The 19,535-nt window shown below is 39.8% G+C and overlaps 2 protein-coding genes across 2 annotated transcripts in view; one reads left to right on the forward strand and one right to left on the reverse strand.

Moving 5' to 3' along the window:
* The window catches only part of VPS35 (VPS35 retromer complex component), a 28,594-nt gene extending 13,385 nt beyond the window's left edge, over positions 1–15,209 (forward strand). Inside the window, exons 9-17 of the mRNA XM_064459464.1 lie at positions 2,068–2,164; positions 2,256–2,404; positions 2,946–3,153; positions 3,680–3,835; positions 6,991–7,113; positions 8,088–8,267; positions 9,460–9,699; positions 10,413–10,556; positions 11,866–15,209. Of these exons, the coding sequence (XP_064315534.1) occupies positions 2,068–2,164; positions 2,256–2,404; positions 2,946–3,153; positions 3,680–3,835; positions 6,991–7,113; positions 8,088–8,267; positions 9,460–9,699; positions 10,413–10,556; positions 11,866–12,045 (1,477 nt within the window). The 3' untranslated portion in view covers positions 12,046–15,209. The remainder of the gene's footprint in view (positions 1–2,067; positions 2,165–2,255; positions 2,405–2,945; positions 3,154–3,679; positions 3,836–6,990; positions 7,114–8,087; positions 8,268–9,459; positions 9,700–10,412; positions 10,557–11,865) is intronic.
* LOC104046558 (histamine H3 receptor) lies at positions 15,210–19,314 on the reverse strand. The gene is given in 5 exon segments (XM_064458179.1): positions 15,210–15,722; positions 15,724–16,092; positions 18,316–18,545; positions 18,644–18,940; positions 19,167–19,314. Coding segments are annotated over 5 exon segments (1,557 nt in total).
* Between the last annotated feature and the right edge of the window lie 221 nt (positions 19,315–19,535).

A 19,535-nucleotide genomic window follows, 5' to 3' on the forward strand; every position in this document is an offset into this window, starting at 1 on the left:
GGTATAACTTAGGATCTTGAAATTTTTACTTAACAAATATGTAGTTTGTTTTCTGTGGGTTACATCAGATCTATTTGTCCAGGACTTTGGCCTATTGGAGTATCTTTCACTATTTGTGCATTTGGCAGAGACGCAACTCTACCTTCATCCAGAGATGTTCACAGGAATTCTTTGGTTTCCTACACTTGGCTGCAATGGCTGAGATTTTTCATAATTCTTTTAGATTTAAAAAGACCCATAAGACCCACAAAATCCCCAAGAATTATTGCCTATAACAGTCTGATTTTGAGGCTATCTACTTTGAACAGAGGTCACAGGATCTTTTGCTAGGTTTTTACGTTAGCGTATAAAATGCAGTTCTTGCAAGAAGGCTTTCCTCATGTAGCTTTTGCTGTCATGTCTGCTTAGAGGACTGAAACAGCTTTGGTACTACCTCCACAGTAAGTTTGCTATTATTACTGTTACAAACAACAGTAAGCAACTGGCTAGCAGTGAACCTGCTGCCCTCCTAGGATTATTGCTATTGTGTTTTGTAATAGTGTCTTCCAGAGCCTTCTACCCTTGTTCTATAGCCAAATGAGAAAGGTGGCGGTGTGATGATCATCTTTGTAGTATGGCAACTTGTGCTTTTGACTGTAATGTTGTGTTGGAGTGTTGAAGGATATGAGTGGATCTGTCTTGGAATTGATGCAAGGAGGGAAGGTATTGCTCTTGTGTTTAGATTGGAGTTGTTTGGAGCAATTGCTATGCATTTCAGTATTGTGTAGTTAAGATGTGAATCTGCCCTGTACAGCTAGTGCCAGTTGGCATTTCTCCTCTTTATTTCAGCTGGTGTGGGATAATTGAAACTGAACATCAGTGATTGCTGAGGAAGCCTGTGAATCTTTAGTTCCTATTCCCATGGAGCTTCCTGTTAAATGAATATTTCTGCAAATAATCTTGCTGCTTCTAATTATGCTGCCATCTGCCTCCAACTTGATCATACTTTGTAGCATGCTGGCCTTACCCTCTGAGCTGTTGCCAAGAAAAGCTGCCCTGTGCCTTTGAGAAAAGGCAGTGAATGTTCCTGGCTTTAGAAAGTCTGCTTGTTACCACCCTAATGAAATAAAAGAACAGTTCAATGTCTGTTTTTCCTGGCAGTGAAGTTTTTTGGCACCTCAACCTTTTTTTACCTGCTTCTTTGTTTCAGACCCAAAGTTCATTCAGACTCAAAGTTTAGAAACCCTGTAAACAATAACTTAAAAAAATCTTAATTGGGTGCTTTTTCCTAAATATTTTTGTAGGTATTCCTCTAATTCAGACTAGAACGATCCCTTAATGATAAGAAAGCAAAAATAGCAATGCTGAGCTTTTTAAGCTGCAGCTTTGGTAAGGTGTTAGCCTTCCTATAGTGATTCTTCTTATCTTGTATCTGATTTCTGCAGAAATAGTGGTTGGCATGACTTTCTCCTGTTACATATAGACATAGCTCTACAACATCTTTTGGACGCTTTGGGTGCTTGCTGGATAGTAATCTCTTGCTTTGGGTTTTTTTTTTCCAAAAAAATATTATTCTCTACTTCAGATTCTTTGTATTTTGCTCTTTGCACACAGTGGAAGTCCCAAACATGTTGGTCTGTCTTTGGATACAAAGCATAGTTAAGTCAGTATATTTCTTCTGTCTTTTCCTCTGGAGACTGTTTTGCAGAGAATGCTACTGGATATCTAAGTTTAGTAATATCACTGAATGGATGCAGGATATTTGCTCTTCCATCAGCCTACTCTATAACTCTTCTGTTCTTTCCAGCAAAGAAACACTTTCTGCTAGCTGAAGAACATGGATTGTGAGATATCCTTCTTGCTCTTCCTTCATCTTGCAGTCTCTGTCAGCACTGTTTCCAGGACTGATATTTACCAGACTCAGTTGCTCTTAAGGCTTCTGACTTACATTAATTTCCTTTTTGCTTGTAATAGAGCTTGCAAGTATACCTAGAGGACTTGTTTTTTCTGCCAGTGTCTCTTTCTGGCCTGTATCTGAGGAGTGGAAAAACAATGCTAACCAAGCTGCTTTCCTTTATCTGTTACCAGGTTAGCTTTATTTGCACATCGTGAAGATGGACCTGGTATCCCAGCAGATATTAAACTGTTTGACATCTTTTCACAGCAGGTTGCTACTGTTATACAGGTATGCTAGGTATTCTTGCATGCAGTTTTAACATTTTTTTTCCAAAGTTAGTGCAGAGTTGACAAAAAAAAGCACATGTCTTAAATTTCAGTCTCGCCAGGACATGCCCTCAGAAGATGTGGTATCTTTGCAAGTTTCTCTCATTAACTTGGCTATGAAGTGCTACCCGGACCGTGTTGACTATGTTGATAAGGTGTTGGAGACAACCGTGGAAATATTCAATAAACTTAATCTGGAACAGTAAGTAAACGTCTCTTGTGTTCTCTCTGGGGTGGCAATTAATACTTTAAAATCTTGACTTCCACACTTCACCACATTTGGCAAGATAGCAGAGACATGCTTTCAATGTGTAAGATTACTGCTTTTGGGCCAAGCTATAGATGATCATGATAAACTACTGACTAACCAGGACTTGCTCACCTGTGCATAAAACCTACTGTGCAGCTGTACAACGTGTATGCCAAGCTGTATGCAATGAATATGCTAAGCTGTGCGTAGTCATTATCAGTTTGTTGTTTACAGCGCTCTAGGGTTTTCTGCTTGCTGAATTTGCAGCTACAGTCTCTGCTTCTGCTATTAGCAAGTTAAAAATGTGTACTTTCTATTGTACATCCTAAAGAGCAATATATGACTTGTTTTGATAATTTATTTCTCAACTCCCTAGCAGCAAGTTGCTTGGATGTAGTGGTATATATCAGAATTGGTATTTAGGCAGACTTCAAATCTGTCTACATGTGTGAAGTATTGATTAATTGTGGTTTTTGCATATGTTTTCTTTTAGTATTGCAACAAGCAGTGCTGTTTCAAAGGAGCTGACTAGACTTTTGAAAATCCCTGTTGATACTTACAACAATATCCTGACTGTTCTGAAACTAAAACATTTTCATCCCCTCTTTGAATACTTTGATTATGAGTCCAGGAAGAGCATGAGTTGTTACGTACTTAGCAATGTATTGGATTATAACACAGAAATTGTGTCCCAAGAACAGGTATGACATAACTTGAAATTCTATGTATTTAGACTACTGTTTGAAGACTTGAAAACACATACTAAGAGATTTCATGGAGGGCATGCTTTGCATCCTAGCCTTCATGGCCCTGCATGTCCCCACCTCCCCATCTTAGTAGCACAGGCTTTATCCCACTTGATAATTCTTCCACCCTTGCTCTTAAATATCTTGTCTTTACACAGCTTACCTAACCTCATCCTAGAGACTACTTCTGTTAGGTTTGAACAAAGACCCTGAATCCTATTAAAATTAGGCCTATTAGCCAAAGAAGGCTGGATAGTACTTTGGAATCTGAATTGCCTCTGTATGGCTGTGCTGACCCACCTGTGCTAAGATGGACCTTTCTTCAGGGACTAAGGCAGATATGTCCTAAAGCATCATGAACTAACAGGCTTTTCTAGTGCTTTGTCAGCACTGTCAATGGCTGTAAAGATGTTTCCAGTTGCTATCAACTTATGCTTATGGACTACTTCTGTTTAAACAGAGCTTATATTGCCTTTAACAGGTCGATGCTATCATGAATTTGGTATCCACGCTGATTCAGGATCAACCAGATCAGCCTGCTGAAGATCCTGATCCTGAGGACTTTGCTGATGAGCAGAGTCTTGTGGGAAGATTTATTCATCTTTTGCATTCAGATGACCCTGACCAACAGTATCTGGTATGGTGAATGTTTGTGTTCTCTGAACTGTCAGTCCTCGCATTATTTACTGTAAAAGAATTTAGTGGAGCTGGGGTATCACTGCTCTGGCACTACAGACTCAAAAAACATTATGTATGACACCTTTTAATGGTAGCATGAAATGCTGTTCATTTGGAAAAAGCAGATGAGGGCTTAAAAGCATTTGTGGATTTCATTTGTGGATCTTGTCCCATGAGGTGGTGGTTTGGATGCAACTGTATTCGTTTGTGGTAGCTTCTAACATTCTGACAACTTCATATAACCATCTAGCTAAAAAGCAGCAAGCGAAATTTGGAGCACTGTCATTTGCATTCTCTTGGTATCAAAATACACAGCAAAGCTCAGAAAATACAGCTAATATGTTTGGTCCTAGGAATTTTAATTGGTGTAAATATATGGTCTTCATATAGCAATGTAGTATACTGCTGCTTAGTGGTTACAAATGGTTTTTCTCTCTGCTTGGTCCATCCTTAATAGCAGATTTGATATGGCCTTGAAACGTAAGCATTATATTACTCGTAACAGTTTGAGTTGATCCAACAAACTTTTAGGTAGCTTTCTGATGTTAATCTGCTATTTCTGGCTTCGGTTTATTTCAAGTTTAAATTATCTCCCTATATTGAGAAGCATGTGTTGGGGCAGAGGGGCATGGATGTTCTGTCAGTGCAAAATCCATTGGAGAAGCTGGCAGAAGATGTGCTGAAGTTGGATGCTGTTACAGATTGCAGCAGCTAGAGTTAGCTCCAGTCAGAGCTCAGGCCTAAGTAGGATTACTGGAAATTACAGTTAGTGTGCCTGAAATACAATTGGCTGACTCTGTTTTAAAGTTGCTGCAATATCATATGGTATAAACAGTGAGAATAGACCAAGATGATCCAGTAGAAGGTACACATAACGTTACTGACATTCATTTAGCCGGGGTTTAAAATACTGTATAGAAATTACTTGCTTGAAATGTAGGGCTCTGCTGTAGCTTCTTTTAATGGGGAGAAGCAAAGCTTTAAGGCCTGTACAAGGATTGGAGATAGTTGTGTTTCAGGACCTGCTCTTCATTTACTACATTATTTCTGAATATTGCTGGAGTAGGGCAGGAAGGTCAACTAGGTCCTTATACATTTCAAGAACTATATAGGTTGACTACAGCTACCAAGTACCATATTCATACAGGAAAAGCCAAGATAACTGGTTTTTTTTTTTCTAATGTAGAACAAAGTTTCCTTCAAAGGGGTGCTGGCACTAAGGGAGTTGATGTATTTTTACCCCAAAAGACTTTGCATAGCTAAAGATATTGAAGCTGTTTTGCAAAGCTTCTGGGCGTCAGGCTGTCATCTTTCTCATCTAGCAAGCTTAGCTTTAATCAGATTGGGCACCTTTAAATGCCATCGTAGGACTTGTCAAATTACCTTTTGGACAGAATTCTATAAGCTGCTTAACACCTTTTAGTAAAAATGCTTAATAGCTTCTTGATAAGCATCATGAATGCTTGTATCAAATTTTCCTACATTACAGGAACAGTAGGAAAAAGTCCAAGACTATGGGTTTTCACAGTATCTGACTTTAAATTTTGCATTCTGAATGGAAGAGATCTGAAATGCAAATTCAAACACCTTAGTGCATTACAAGCCAAAGTGGCTAATACAGTTTATAATGGGTGATGACAGATTTCTATTTATTTATGTTATTACACCTAGAATTCATGTAAATCTAAAAATGTATGGAGGGTTGGACACTGAGCTTCACTTCTAGTGCTTGTTTCAAAGTGGTAATGGGACTGCTATGACCAGAAAGCAAGGTAATACCTGGATGTAGTAACTAGACATCTTTGTTCTGACACTTAAAAAAAAAAAAACCACAACAAAACCAAAAAACCCCACGCTTTAACTCAGAATTGTGGTAGAAATTTTCTGAAATTTTGTTTCAGCAGTTTTAGTGTAAAATGTGGCATGTCTGAGTCTTGTCCCCTTTGAAAGGGAGTCAGGTTATTACAAAAAGCAAATGTAATGTTTAGTTTGCTTGGAACAGACTGATTAATGTTTCTTCTGATACCTGGAGTTCTTGCTATTCCTGAGAATTCTGGTTATGAGAGTACATGACTAACTATACCAATAGATTAAAAATAATCCCAAAATAAGGAGAAGGTGAGAAGCTAACAGTATGAACAAGCAGAGCTCCTTAGCTTATCACAAGGGTGATAAGCAAAAAAAGTATCATGTTCATGTTGTGTGTACAGCTTGTGCTCAAAACTGAGAAAGGCAGTAAAAGAAGCTGTCACTAATGAGCATAATGAAAAACTAAAACCAGGGGAAAAATGGCAAAAGTTGCAGGTGTGGCTACCAGAATGTGGCACTGTAGCCTTTCTCTCAGAGTAAGAGAAGACTTATTGTCTTAGGTGTTTATTTTCGTGAAACTTGGTTTCTTTATTTTACTTTCTTACAGGCCGTTGTAAGAAAGAATAGTCCTTTTTATAGCTTCCGTTGAGTTGAGGACAGAATGTATCTGATGTTATTATTAAATGCAAGCTCCTGCAACTTCCATCTTGCTGAACAATCCAAAATGTATCTGCAGTGAATACGAGTGTCGCCTAACACGTATTGAGCAGCTGTAGGAAAAATTTGGGCAGATACCATACAAAAAACTACAGAGACTGCACAAATTTAGCATCATAGAATGTCTTGAGTTGAAAGGAACCCACAAGGATGATTGAGTCCAACTCTTGTCCCTGCATGGGACAACCCCAAAATTCATACCATGTGTCTGAGTGTGTTGTCCAAGTGCTTCCTGAATAGTGTCAGGGTTGATGCCATGACTGCCTCCCTGGGGAGTCTGTTCCAGTGCTCCACCACCCTCTGGGTAAAGAACTTTTTCCTAATATCCAACCTAAACCTCCCCTGACACATCTTCCTGCCCTTCCCTCGGGTCCTTAATTTAATTCAAGTAAAGCAACTTGAATGTAGTCCCCTCAAAATACTGTAATTTATCTGATGCTAACACCATGTATTTCTCTTATTTCTCTGTATTTCGTATTTCTCTAACACCACGTATTGCTCTTATTCCATAGAGTGCAGATTAAGTTATAGATGCAAATAACACACCTCTTCCAAGAATTCTCTAAGCTTACAGTGCTTCTGTTTTAGATCCTAAACACTGCCCGGAAACACTTTGGTGCAGGTGGGAACCAACGTATTCGTTTTACACTGCCACCATTGGTGTTTGCTGCATATCAGCTTGCTTTTCGCTACAAAGAGAACTCCAAAGTGGTAAGTTGACCTCTAGGTAACTCTTGTATTCTTGCTTCTTTTTGGCTTCCTTAAAAATGCATTTTATCTGGCAACAGTATGCTAAGACTTTATAAATTCTAGGTTTGGGGAGGTGGGGGTTGGTGGTAGGTTGTGTGTTTTGGTTTCTTTTTTTGCTTGAGGCAGATATTTACTTGAGATGTAAATCCTTTCTAATTTAGGGAGGATTTTTATCAGTTCATGTTACATTACCTCAGCACTTGCAGAACAGTGAAGCAGAAATTTGCCAGTTGTGTTTATTCATGAAGATGTACTTTTACATGGAGACCAGAGAACTATGACACTGCAAGTGATGGCATGAAACTGATTTAAATCTGGATATTGAAATTAATCAACTTCTAAATCTGTAGCTATACTATTTTAATGTTTCTAAAAGCAAGTGCTTCTTTGTAGGTGAAATTATATAGTAGCTGCAAAAGTGCACACTAAATTATCACTGATCCATTTTGGCCCTTTGATGCCTTCTGACTGAGGTAGCTTAAACAGGTATTTTTCCTTATTGTGGGCAAATAAGTTAAAATGCTGTTTGTGAAAACACTCCTCAAAATGAATATTTTAAAATTCTCTTCTGCTTCTGATTGATGCTCCAGACTGAATAGAATTTTTCTCCATTTAGCTAATTAGGCTTTTGCTCAGTTATGTTCTAAGCATAGCTGTGGTAACTGCAATTCAGTGTAGACTTCTGAGGAAGGTTTCTATGAGCTGGTAGGAAAAATGGGTGTGAGCTTTTTGTTAATAGAAGAAATACTATGTGAAGACCCACTGAGGTCAGCACAGTACTGCTAGGGTACACACTACTACTTCAGTAAATAAGTGGCTGGAGTGGCCGACAGAAGACAACAGCCTGGAGCACTTAGCAGATCTTACTACAACTTAGATTCTCCCTTTCCTTATAGCAGTTGTCTTGTTCAAGCTTTGACTTGTTTCACTTCTAGGATGACAAATGGGAAAAGAAGTGCCAGAAGATCTTCTCATTTGCTCATCAGACCATCAGTGCTCTGATCAAAGCAGAACTGGCAGAGCTGCCTCTCCGCCTCTTCCTACAAGGAGCACTGGCTGCAGGAGAGATTGGCTTTGAGAATCATGAAACTGTGGCCTATGAATTCATGTCCCAGGTGAGTGTCCAGCTATTACAGTCACTGTCCCATGCTACCCTAAATTTGGCTTGGGTAGGTTTCCTGAACATTGAATCATCCAGTGTGATTTTAAAACATCTGAAAATATTGGCAGCTAATGCTTCTCGGTAGAAACTCCTTATCTTCCTTCTTGCTTCTCAGGCTACTGTGGAATTAAGCTCCATTGCTACTGATTTGAATACTCAGTCTGACAACATGTGGTATGTTGCAATGCTGCCTCCTACTCGCATAGTTGGTTCACTGGAGGAGCGTAGCTTTCTCAACATAAAATGCTCCTTTGCTGCTTCTAAGACTGTCTCCCAGCTTGTGTTACCTAGCTGGTATTGCCCTGACCACAAGCACTCTTTGGAAGTTCTCTAAAATTTGCAGTGTTCTCAACTGCCATGCTGGGCTTTGCTGATTCAAATCCTTGTATTGAAGCCTATTATAAACTGCTCTGAAAATCCACTTAAGCCTGTTACTTGGTCTTATGCCTTACTTGTTGCAAAAACTTTCCTATCATCCCCATCAGATAAAGAACCAATGTATTTAATGTTATCCACATTGCAAGCTTTGTCCTAATTTTTCCTCTAATACTGCTACTAATGCACATTCTTAAACTGAGTCACTTGATACAAGACAGTGAGAACAAACTGAGGTTATCACTTGCCATTGTAGCACAATTCTGAAGACGAGAGCAGCATGACAATTATGTACCCTCTATTAGAGATATGGTTCAAGATTTTTAGTCTCGTGTGTTCTCTCAAGGCTCTTCACCCACGTAGCAGCAGTGCAGATGCTTTTCTTACCTGCTCTGTGGTCACTGACCTACACTCAACTTATGCTGTACTGTTTTGTGTGTTTCAAAGAACCAAATCCTCTTCAGGGACTATTTCTGCTGCTGAAGTTCTGTATTTGAACAGTTGCTTGAAATGAGGAAAAGCTCGATCTTCAGGTTTTATGTAGGATCACATTTGTTTACTATGTAGTATTTCTTGCAAGACTTATTTCCAGTTTCTGGATTTAACTTGATTTTGACACTCTCAATAAAAAATCTTTTTTACTGCTGAAGCTTTTAACAAATGTAAAACTGGACACTTCCCTGCTATGTCACTAGCAGCTGTGGTTTGGTGGTTTTTTTCTGATGTGTTCTAAAGCGGTGATTAAGAGTTTTGCTTTCTCCCTTGACTAGGCCTTCTCTCTATATGAAGATGAAATCAGTGATTCAAAAGCACAGCTGGCTGCAATCACCTTGATAATTGGGACATTTGAGAGGATGAAGTGCTTCAGTGAAGAGAACCATGAGCCTCTGAGGACTCAGTGTGCACTGGCAGCCTCTAAGCTCCTTAAGAAGCCAGACCAGTGCCGTGCTGTGAGCACTTGTGCCCATTTGTTTTGGTCTGGCCGAAATACTGACAAGAATGGAGAGGAGGTAAGAATAAAATGACAGCAGCCTAACACATACTACCTCAGCAACATAGTTCTGCCTTTCTTCTGAAGGCATGCACTTCTAAAGTAGATATATCACTTAGTGATGTAGGTGCAGTTGGAATGCATTCTATTATATGAAGCTACTAAATCTCACTGCAGTGTAAGCTGCAAATACAAAAATGGAGAAAACTCAAATTTAAGTGTAGAAGTACCATACAATCTTTCGAATGTCAACTAGTTTAAGACTGGCTATCAAAGTATGGTCTGCATTTTGCATACGTTTATTATAGTAGCTGTGTTTGTACATAAACTACTGAACTTCCAAATTAAAGATAGAAATTGTTGACGTTAAAGGTAGTAAAATAAATTTTGTGTTCTTCAGGGCTTGTCACATAAGCTGTTTTAATTATGAAGAGCAGTGATTGGAATCTGCTTCTCAAAGTATGCATTAGTGTACATATTACAAAATTGAGTTCATTGATCTCATAATTGAAGGCTTTCAACAGCTGTTCATGCTATTGCCTGATTTAACAAAACTTAAGTGATAGCAGTCAAGCAAGGTAAGCTTTCAATCACAGCTTGTTCTGCACAGTTTTTGTATTTTTGTGTTTCTGTGGTAGACCACCAGGAAGTGCCATGTATGTGCTATGGGAGAAGATACTGGATCACCCTAAGGTTCTTTTATTTCTTGTAACTTTTTTTTTTCCTTTCTAGCTTCATGGAGGAAAAAGAGTGATGGAATGCCTAAAGAAGGCTCTGAAGATAGCAAATCAGTGCATGGACCCTTCCCTGCAAGTCCAACTTTTCATAGAAATTCTGAATAGATATATCTATTTTTATGAAAAGGAAAATGAGGCGGTGAGTGGAAATGCATTCTCTCTATTGTATCTTTTTAAAAAATCCTTTCTTTAAGCTGTTCATTCACACTTATACCCCAATCATGTCTCTCCAACTTGCTTTGTAGCCTCTCATGAGAGGCATGAGTTCTGGTAATAACAACAGAGTAGTGAATTCTTGGTATGGTAGTAGAATTGTGGATAAAACTTCATTCCTCTTACATGGGGGAAAACACCAAACATCTGCAGTTTAGTTATCAACTTCAATATTGTGAGACTTGGATACCTGAAATATTTATTAAATAAAAACTTAACTAGGACTTAGAATATAGTTTACTACTTTCCCATCTAACTTTAGAGGTACCTAACTTAAAATGTATATAAGGGAAAGAAAATTCTTACAGCTGTTCAAGGTCACTGCTGAGTGCACTGCAAATGGTAGGTGTAAGCCTTGATTTCAAGAAGTAGATATGACATCTCAAGTACCAGCTCAAATTCCGCATCTGAAATCCAAGATAACTACCTCATACATTTTCTGTTAGCAGATAACTAGTAAACTTGTCCAATTTGAAAAAGCTGCTTGGTTAAGCAGAGATCACATCCCATCTAATGTCATCATTTGACCAAGAGCACAGATTAATGAATAATATATAGTTCTGAGAGAATGTTTAAAGAGATTTTAGGGATTAGCTAACTTTCCAGTAACTGAACTGGCTTCCTGCTATAGTAGTGCTTTAGTATAGGAGATGCTGTATCTGATGGAGATGAAGAGAGAACTTTGGATTTCAAAGCACTTGGCAGATGTAAAAGCAGTCTCTGGATACAGTGGTGGTCTGCAGTGCATTTTGTGCTGTGGTGTTCTGTGTAGTGCTGGACTTAACACCCTAGGCAGCTGTACTTCCCTAAGTAAAAATTTGGTCACTAAGAAAAGCTTTAGATCTGATATTACCATCCTGACTGACTTCTACAAGAAACTGATTGTTAGAGTGCATAGGCAATCTGATTATATGCTTTATTTGTTTACAGCTTTTTAAATTTGTATTGAATAAACTGGAGAGAATGCTGTGGTAAAAATTACAAAGCTGTCAGGTTAATGACTTAAGAAGTTCTTCACATTTGCTGGGGCAGGGGGAATTCCCACAAAACTCTGAAGTCAGAATGGTCCTATGAGGAGCAATAGAAGGCAGTCTCCAATAGTTTGTATGCATACAGTCTTATCAATATTTCTAAGAACTGCCTAAATACCAATAGAGACAAGTCTGTTGAAACTGATGTCCCTGGATTTATATACAGGTCTTGTTGATGACTTCTGTCCTGTTCATGTTCTGCAGGTGACAACTCAGGTTTTGAATCAGCTTATCCAGAAGATAAGAGAAGATCTTCCAAACCTTGAGTCTACTGAAGAAACAGAACAAATTAACAAACACTTTCACAACACACTGGAGCACTTGCGTCTGAGGAGGGAATCACCAGAATCTGAGGGGCCAATTTATGAAGGTCTTGTTCTTTAGGAAGATACACACTGTACTTATTTCTTTTCATTTACATACCGTATGTTTTTTTAAGATAGATTCATAGGTTGTGCCTTTCAGAAATGTCAAATTAACATTAATGTGTTCAGTCTGGCACTTCAAACACTCGTGTTGAGTGCTCTAACAAATTTGAAAGGTTGGACCAGCAACTACAGGTTTCATCAGTTAGCACGGCTGAACTTTCTTTGAAATCCATGTGACGTGGTAGGGCTCTTCCAGTTCTGATTTCTCTGCTGTCTGTTCACTGTTGCTTCTGTAGCACTAGAGTTCTAAACTGGCAGTGACTGTCATCTGAATCTGTGTCTGATCCTTGCAGAGCATCAGATTTTTGGGATTATTGTATGTCATATTCTGCTTGTGCTTTTCTTTTAATGCAAGTTAAGACTAAGTGTAATATTTTTCCCTAAAAACTAGGATATATTAATGCATGTTTGGAGAGTTTTAAAGTACCATGTTCAAAAACAGAAGTTATATTTTGCATATTAAGGCTCTGTGACATTTAGTGAGGGCCAGTCTGTGCAGAGGGCATATTTATCAAGATAATTTTGTTCCAAATAGTATAAAAATAGAGAAATTGCAATCTATATAGATATGTATAACCTTCATTACTGTAAACTTAGGGGAAAATGCATTACACAAGTTTATTCAGTATCATGATTTTGCACCAGTGAAACAATAAAGTTACTATTAACACCTGCTGTTTCATGTCTCTTCGGAGCCCACTGTTGAACCCAATGCTAATCTTGAACCCTCTGATAAAAGCAAAGGAACGTCTGTTTTGTAGGGACAGAAAAAACAAGGCATAGTTACCCAGACAAGGTGGGAGACTGCTAGTATTTCTAATGCAGAATTTTATAATTCAGAACCAGTTATTTTTCCAAATGATGCTGAGACAATGTATGTTCACATTTCAGAATGCTTTTATGACATATTTTGTGAGACTGGAAGAGAATCCTACTGGATTCTAGGTCTGTGCTAGAGACCAGTGGCAATTAAATGACAAAGTAGTAGGAAATCGAGCAGTATAGCAATTACCAGTGGCAACTCCTGTGAAGATTGGCCTGCTCTGTGGGTTAATGCCAGTTGCTGAAAACTTTTTGAGAAGTCTGTTTTACCTTAACTGCATGTAATGTTCTAAAGCTAACTGATTGACCCTCCTTACTCCTTGAGTTGATCACTGTTGTGAAAATTGCCCTGGCTTGACTGGATAGTAAATGAGACCTTGGTGGGAGTGTCCAATAATTTAGTGCTACCTGTTTCTCTGAAAAAGGCAAATGCAGTCCTAGGAAACAAGAATTACAGAGTAGACAACAATTATATCATTGATCTACAGATGTACAAGTCTGGCTTGGGGGGAGGAGGAAGGGGGAGATAATCTAATGGCTTTACTTGCCCAGTGGTATAATTCTATTAAAAAAATCTTAATGTTGCTCTGTATCTGTTGATGCTGTTCCTCTTAAGAGAACTGTTAAGCTGATTATTTTGTTGTAAAACATCCATAGCAGAACATGATTATCATGTTCATGTAGATATATTTATGTAATAGTGATTGTCCTCCTAGTCTACAGTGTTTGCTAACCATGTTTGTTTAATCCTCAAGGTCAGTCCGTGTAACTTAGGAATTGTCTTTGAATAATGGTTTTGTGATTTCAACTGCAGTTACCCTAATGTTGTAGGTTAGTGCTTTTTCTGATGTACTACTTGTTAGGGCTACAAAGTTATGACTTCTCCACAGTTCCTAATTACTTTTACTGAAATTTGACAAAGTAAATAATTGCAAAACACTGGCTGTAAACTTTAAGATCAACTGTTCTAACATCCATTTTGACTGTGGCAATGGACAACTACAGCTGTTCAATAGCTGTCACTTGTCAGCAAAGGAAAGTGTCTGTTAAGCTATGTAGAAAATGCTTATGATGGTGGAAACTAACCTGTGTCATTATATTCAAATTGATAACTCTTGTGAGACAAATCTAGACAAAACTCGGGATCTATCTGTGTGAGCTTCCCTTGTGGCAGAGGCAGAATGGCAGAAACATTATGTAGTCGTTCATGTTCTTGTTTTTCACACTCATTGTCAAGCAAGGCTGTAAATTTTAAACTTTGAGTCATGCTATTCATGATGCATGACTTGGAAAATGTCTAAACACTTCAAGTAATACTCTTTTTTTTTTTGACTAGCCAGAGCTAGTAAATGTCTAGTTGGAAATGTTTTAAAAATTACTGCAGGGGAAGTTTACCTAAAGCTCTGTCTATAGCAAGATCTGTCAGTCATGGATCTCATAGACTAATTACGCTTACTGTGTACTTATTGCAAAAGATAGACCTGTAAGGAGTAGAGGTTTGACTTGAGTAGATTCCTGCCCATGCAGGATCCTGTCAGGGAGCAGGAAGTCACAGCTGAGGGAGGAAACTCATTGTGAAACTATTCCACTCAATTCTCATATCTCTTAAATACAAAGCTCAAACCGCTTTTATATTCCTGTCCCTGAACTTAGTTCTACTCTTATTTCTCAATCACCTTTTCTACTCAAATCAGTGCTCCCTTATCTGCTACAGTTGCCCAGCTTCTGTGGTAACCTGACTGTTGTTCCCCCTCTTGTTCCATGCTGTTCTTGGACACCAGTATTTAGTTTTTGCATTGGTCATGATCTTGTCTGGCTTGCCCCTAAGTGTAGGGGGGAGCATACTACACTTAACAGCTGAGACCTGTGGCATTTCAGGGTGGGTTTGGGAGTAAAATATAACAGGTCCAAGGTTAACACTTTATGAAATTCCTTATCAGCACTATTTAATTTTTAAAAGTGAGAGAGCCTGAACTCTAATTAGTGGTCATGAATGTTGTATTCCCTTTTCATCACTTTAACGCTAGTGCACCATTACCAGAAAATATACTGTTGGCATAATTTCCCAAAGAGCTCTAAGAAATTACCTTTCTTTTCATTGCTGTGATTTCTTCAGCTACATGGATGACTTGTATATACAGTATACACATTCATAAATATCTACACTTGTACCTAGTTATCAGTATTACATAAACACAGTGCACATTGCACTTAATACTTGCAGGTAAATATTAGCCAGTCTATGTTCCCACTGAAAGCAAAATGTACTAATTGTCAGCCTTCATACTTTTTTTTTTTTTACATAAAAATATGAGGAATAAGTCTGCCTTTTCCTGGACAGATGAGTTTTATAAAGGCTTTCCTAAAGCCCATGTGACACAGCGGGTGTAGAACAGGGTTAATGGCTGAATTTACCCACAGAAGCCAAAATGAAGTCTTATAGAGTGAATACTGCACACACTGCCCATGGCAGGCTGCTCTGATGATCATCAAAAGTGTGTATGGAGCCCAACACAAACCAAACACACAGAAAATAATTGCTAAAGAGTTTGCTACTCTTTTACCCTGGGAAAGTCTAAATCTATTTGCCACAGTGTTAGCAATATCCATTCTGCTGTTGGTGTTGCATACGCTTTCTGTAGTTTTATAGAAACCAATCCTATGAGGTTTGGTCTGGACTTCCACCTGAAGTGGCGGAAGGTCTTGACTGATATTCAAATTTAATGACTGATTGTCAAGCTTATGTAGGCTGAGCCTTGAAGCCTTTTTTTGGGAAAAAAGGCTGCTTGCTCTCTTCTCGTGTTTGTCTGTCAGCAGGTTTTAAAAAAAAATAGTGTGTTTCCTTTTTTCCCCCCTGGAAATTCATTTCACAGACCTCTTGACCACGTGATAGGTTTTCATTTCTGAGGGGTGTGTGTTTCCTGATGTTGAGGTAAATACTTAAGTTAACATATATAACAGTGATGAAGGGTGTAAAGAATTCAATAGTAGAGGCCATCATTAGGAAATACCAGCTGTAGAAGAATTCTGCATGGCATTTTCCTTCAGGGAGGATGTTCTTTTGGTGAATTTGTGCCCAACTGAGAATGGCTGGTCCATAGAGAAGAAAAGCAGCAATCCATACAGTGATCATCTTCAGTACTGCATTCCTGGTCATCCCTTTCTGAGCCCTGTAACTGACCTGAGAGAGAGAGAAAAGTTAAGCTACGTACATTACTATATCTCAGTTACATGGCTACCTTAGAATATGACCTCTCTGTCACTTGTGAGAGTTGATAATACATTGGTTTAGGGATGAGGGTTATACTAAACTTCCTGGTACCACAGGAGAGCTGTTTCTGAAGTATCCATTCCAACAAACATCAAGGTGATGGGATATGTTATGACAACATGCATCCATGCATCAGATCTTAAAAACTAGAAAACCAAGGCTTTTCCAAAGCAAACCACTTCTATTCCTAGAATTGGTTGTCACCCGTTGCTTAATGTCAGCTGTGGCACCACTTTACACAATATCTATAAACATGGCCCTGCAAAATCCACTTTAGATGTAAAAGATCTGAATTCATAGAACACCCATGGAAGTGCTTTTCTTTCTGCTTTGTAGAGAGATAGTCTTTTTCTTAATGTGAAAATCACACCAAAATCACACCAAAAAAAGCTAACAGCTTTTACTTCTTTTTGATATCCTTAATTTCATTATTTCATGAAGTACTTGCAGAACTCTTATCTGCAGTTAAGGTGTATAGATGGTGTGTTGTGGTCTGCAAAGTGCTTTATAGGAAGAGTAACCAATTTCCCTTATTTAGAAAATAGAGAAGCTAGGTTGCAAAACAATAATATGTCAGTAATACTGAGTCAGTAAACCGTATCACAATAGAATTAAATAGAATCTTAAAATCAGGATCTTCTATTTCTCAATATTCTACTTCTCTATATTCATACAGAGAATTAGAATTCAGTCTTCACACCTCTACACTGGCCACACAGTGTTTTGGAATATGAAGTCCTCAAGCTTGAATTCTGTATAGGATTCATGTTTATTGCCACAATCTGTGGATCTTGATCTCCAAAGTCAATACTGTTCTGGTAGAATACCTACACAGCTGAGGAATCCTGAGTTTGTCTGAATCGGGTCTGATTTTGCAATCCTTGACAAAGCTGCTAATGATTTCAGGAGCAGTCTTGTTGGAAGATTACCATTTTCCTTGAGATAGAGAATAATTTAGAACTTCATATATTACCGTTCATATGTTCTTACACTGCACTAACCCTGCAAGCAGCTTCTGAACTCTTGCTGGGGAGGAATTTTCACATGGAAGATTAATTTGAAGTATTTGAAGTGGCAGATTTTTATCATTTATTATGACCGGTTTTCCTTTCTGTTTCTGACACCATCCAGTCTATATATATATATACTGTGTGTATAGTCATGAATTTGGTTTATAAAAGCAAAATTCATGGCTAATTCAGAACCTAGAAAATAAAGGAATTGTAAGTGTTGACCATTTAAGAATTAATCTGTTCATTTCTCCTGCTTCAAAAAGAAGTTGGTAAACCACTAATTTGGATATGAACTGTTAAAGTGATCTTGCAGCCTCTCTTGGCCCTGCTTGCCAAAAAAAGTATCATTGCCTCTTAGTGTGATTTAGAATGAGCAATGAAGCTAAATTAACATTTTAAGGATATGTGGGTGGAATAGGAGGCTGAAGAGTAACCAAGAAGTGTGTGTAGAAGAGCAGAACCTGTTTGATTTTGCAAAGTCTAATCCTTTTTTGATATGAGAGATGCTGCATGACTGAGGCAAGGCTCTAGCTATTTCTATGGCTGTTACATGGAAATAGCATTTGCATCCTTTGAAAGATGTTAATTTATATTCTGCCACTTTTGAACCATACACAGCTGCATATACCTAGATCTTGCAATGCGTACCAAACTCTCAGGGAGAATTACCTCTGCCTTGTGCTGCAGCTGGGATGCAGCTAGGCTGACTTGGGCTATTGCTTGTCAATAAGCGCATTGCCATGTTCTGAGGGAGGTGGTCTGTTTCAGCTGGGTAATACTTAAGCTTAGCCAAGGTGTGGCAGGGAAGGAAATCAGTACACTTTGTTCCCTCTGCCCTTCTAGCTGGAACACCACCATGTACAAACTGTGCTCATTCCTAACACTGAGTACCTCTTCCAATGTAAAAGTGAGATGCAAATGCCTTTTCTGCCAAAGCTGATTGTTTCTAGAACTATTTCCAGGACTGAGGCAAACTGCCTCAATCCACCCTGTCTGCTGTGGTGGTTGAGTGAGGTGTAATGGGGTTGAAAGCCAGGTGACCTAAGCACACCCTCCTGCTTCAAAAGGCAGCCTTGGATCCCCTGCAGACCACCCTCAGGACCACGTCCCCAGTCCTTACCACTTTGGTGACCGAGATGAACCTGTCGAAGCTGATACGGATGATGTTGAAGACAGAGGCGGTGCACACCAGGTAGTCTGCTACCAGCCACAGCTTACACAAACCCCGGCCGAGTCTCCACTCGCCCGTCAGCGCATAGGGGATGTAGAGGAGGATGCAGAAGCTCGGTGGTGACAGGTGCAGTGCCCCGGACTCCAACCCTCCGCTCCTCCCGGCACCCCAGAACTCACCTACCAGCAGGTTAGCGATGGCCAGGTTGAGGAAGAAGGAGTTGCCCTGCGTGTGGAGGCTCCAGTCCACCACGAACTCATAATGACCAGGGCATTGCCCAACATGGTGGCTAGCACCAGCAGCCCCATGAGCGCCGCCAGTAGCGTGGTGGTGGCGAAGGCCCCGCCGCGCTGCCCATCTGCCATGCAGGCGTTTCCTGCTGCCCACGGGCTGCCAGAGTGGTTGAGCCACAGCAAGTCCTGGCCTGTAGTTGCTGGCAGAGAGCCCATGCCTCTCCCCTCCCTCTGCTGCTGCCCAGCCTGCTTCTGCTGCTCCTTGGCACCACCACAGTCCCTGCTGGCCGCAGGGCTGGGGGGTGGCTGGGTGCTGCCGCCTGCAGCCTGCCTTCTACCGTCTGCTGGGACAGCGAAACTTTAAGGATTCCTGCTGCGGGTGGGAGAGACTGTTTCCCGCTGCCCGCTGGCTGGCTTCCTCAGGAGCCAGTGCTGTGAGTCGCTGTGGAGTAACGCTTCCAATGGCTGCCTGCTGCCTCAATGGCTTTCCTAGTTTCCAACTCATACACTGTCGCTGGTGGGGTAGTCTCAGTTGCCCGCTTCATGTTTCTATGGCTCATGCCCTACGCCATATCTGCAGCTCTTCCCTATGGCCCATAGGGTCTTCAAATGATCTTTGCTTTCCACCATGTCGTGTAGACTTTCTGCCCGCTTTCACCTGCGCATTTGGCAGGCCCAGCAGAGCTGGCAGCACGGCAGTGTGCTGGATGGCCATCTTGTGCCTCTGCATGATCTCACTGCCTGCAGCCTCCTGGGGCAGATGAGGCTGTGGCCACCTCAGCCTTTATCTCTGTGGGAGCACTAAGAAGGTCTCACTGCTGTGCCTGGGTACTCCTTTTCACAAAACTTGCAGGAACACAGTATTTCTGAGACTTCTTTTTCCCAAACTGGCAGTGGATTTAAAAAGTAATAAAGTGTGATGTCACAATGACGTTG

Source organism: Phalacrocorax carbo, chromosome 8 (assembly GCF_963921805.1).
Source record: "Phalacrocorax carbo chromosome 8, bPhaCar2.1, whole genome shotgun sequence".
In the NCBI taxonomy this organism is placed as follows: Eukaryota; Metazoa; Chordata; class Aves; order Suliformes; family Phalacrocoracidae; genus Phalacrocorax; species Phalacrocorax carbo.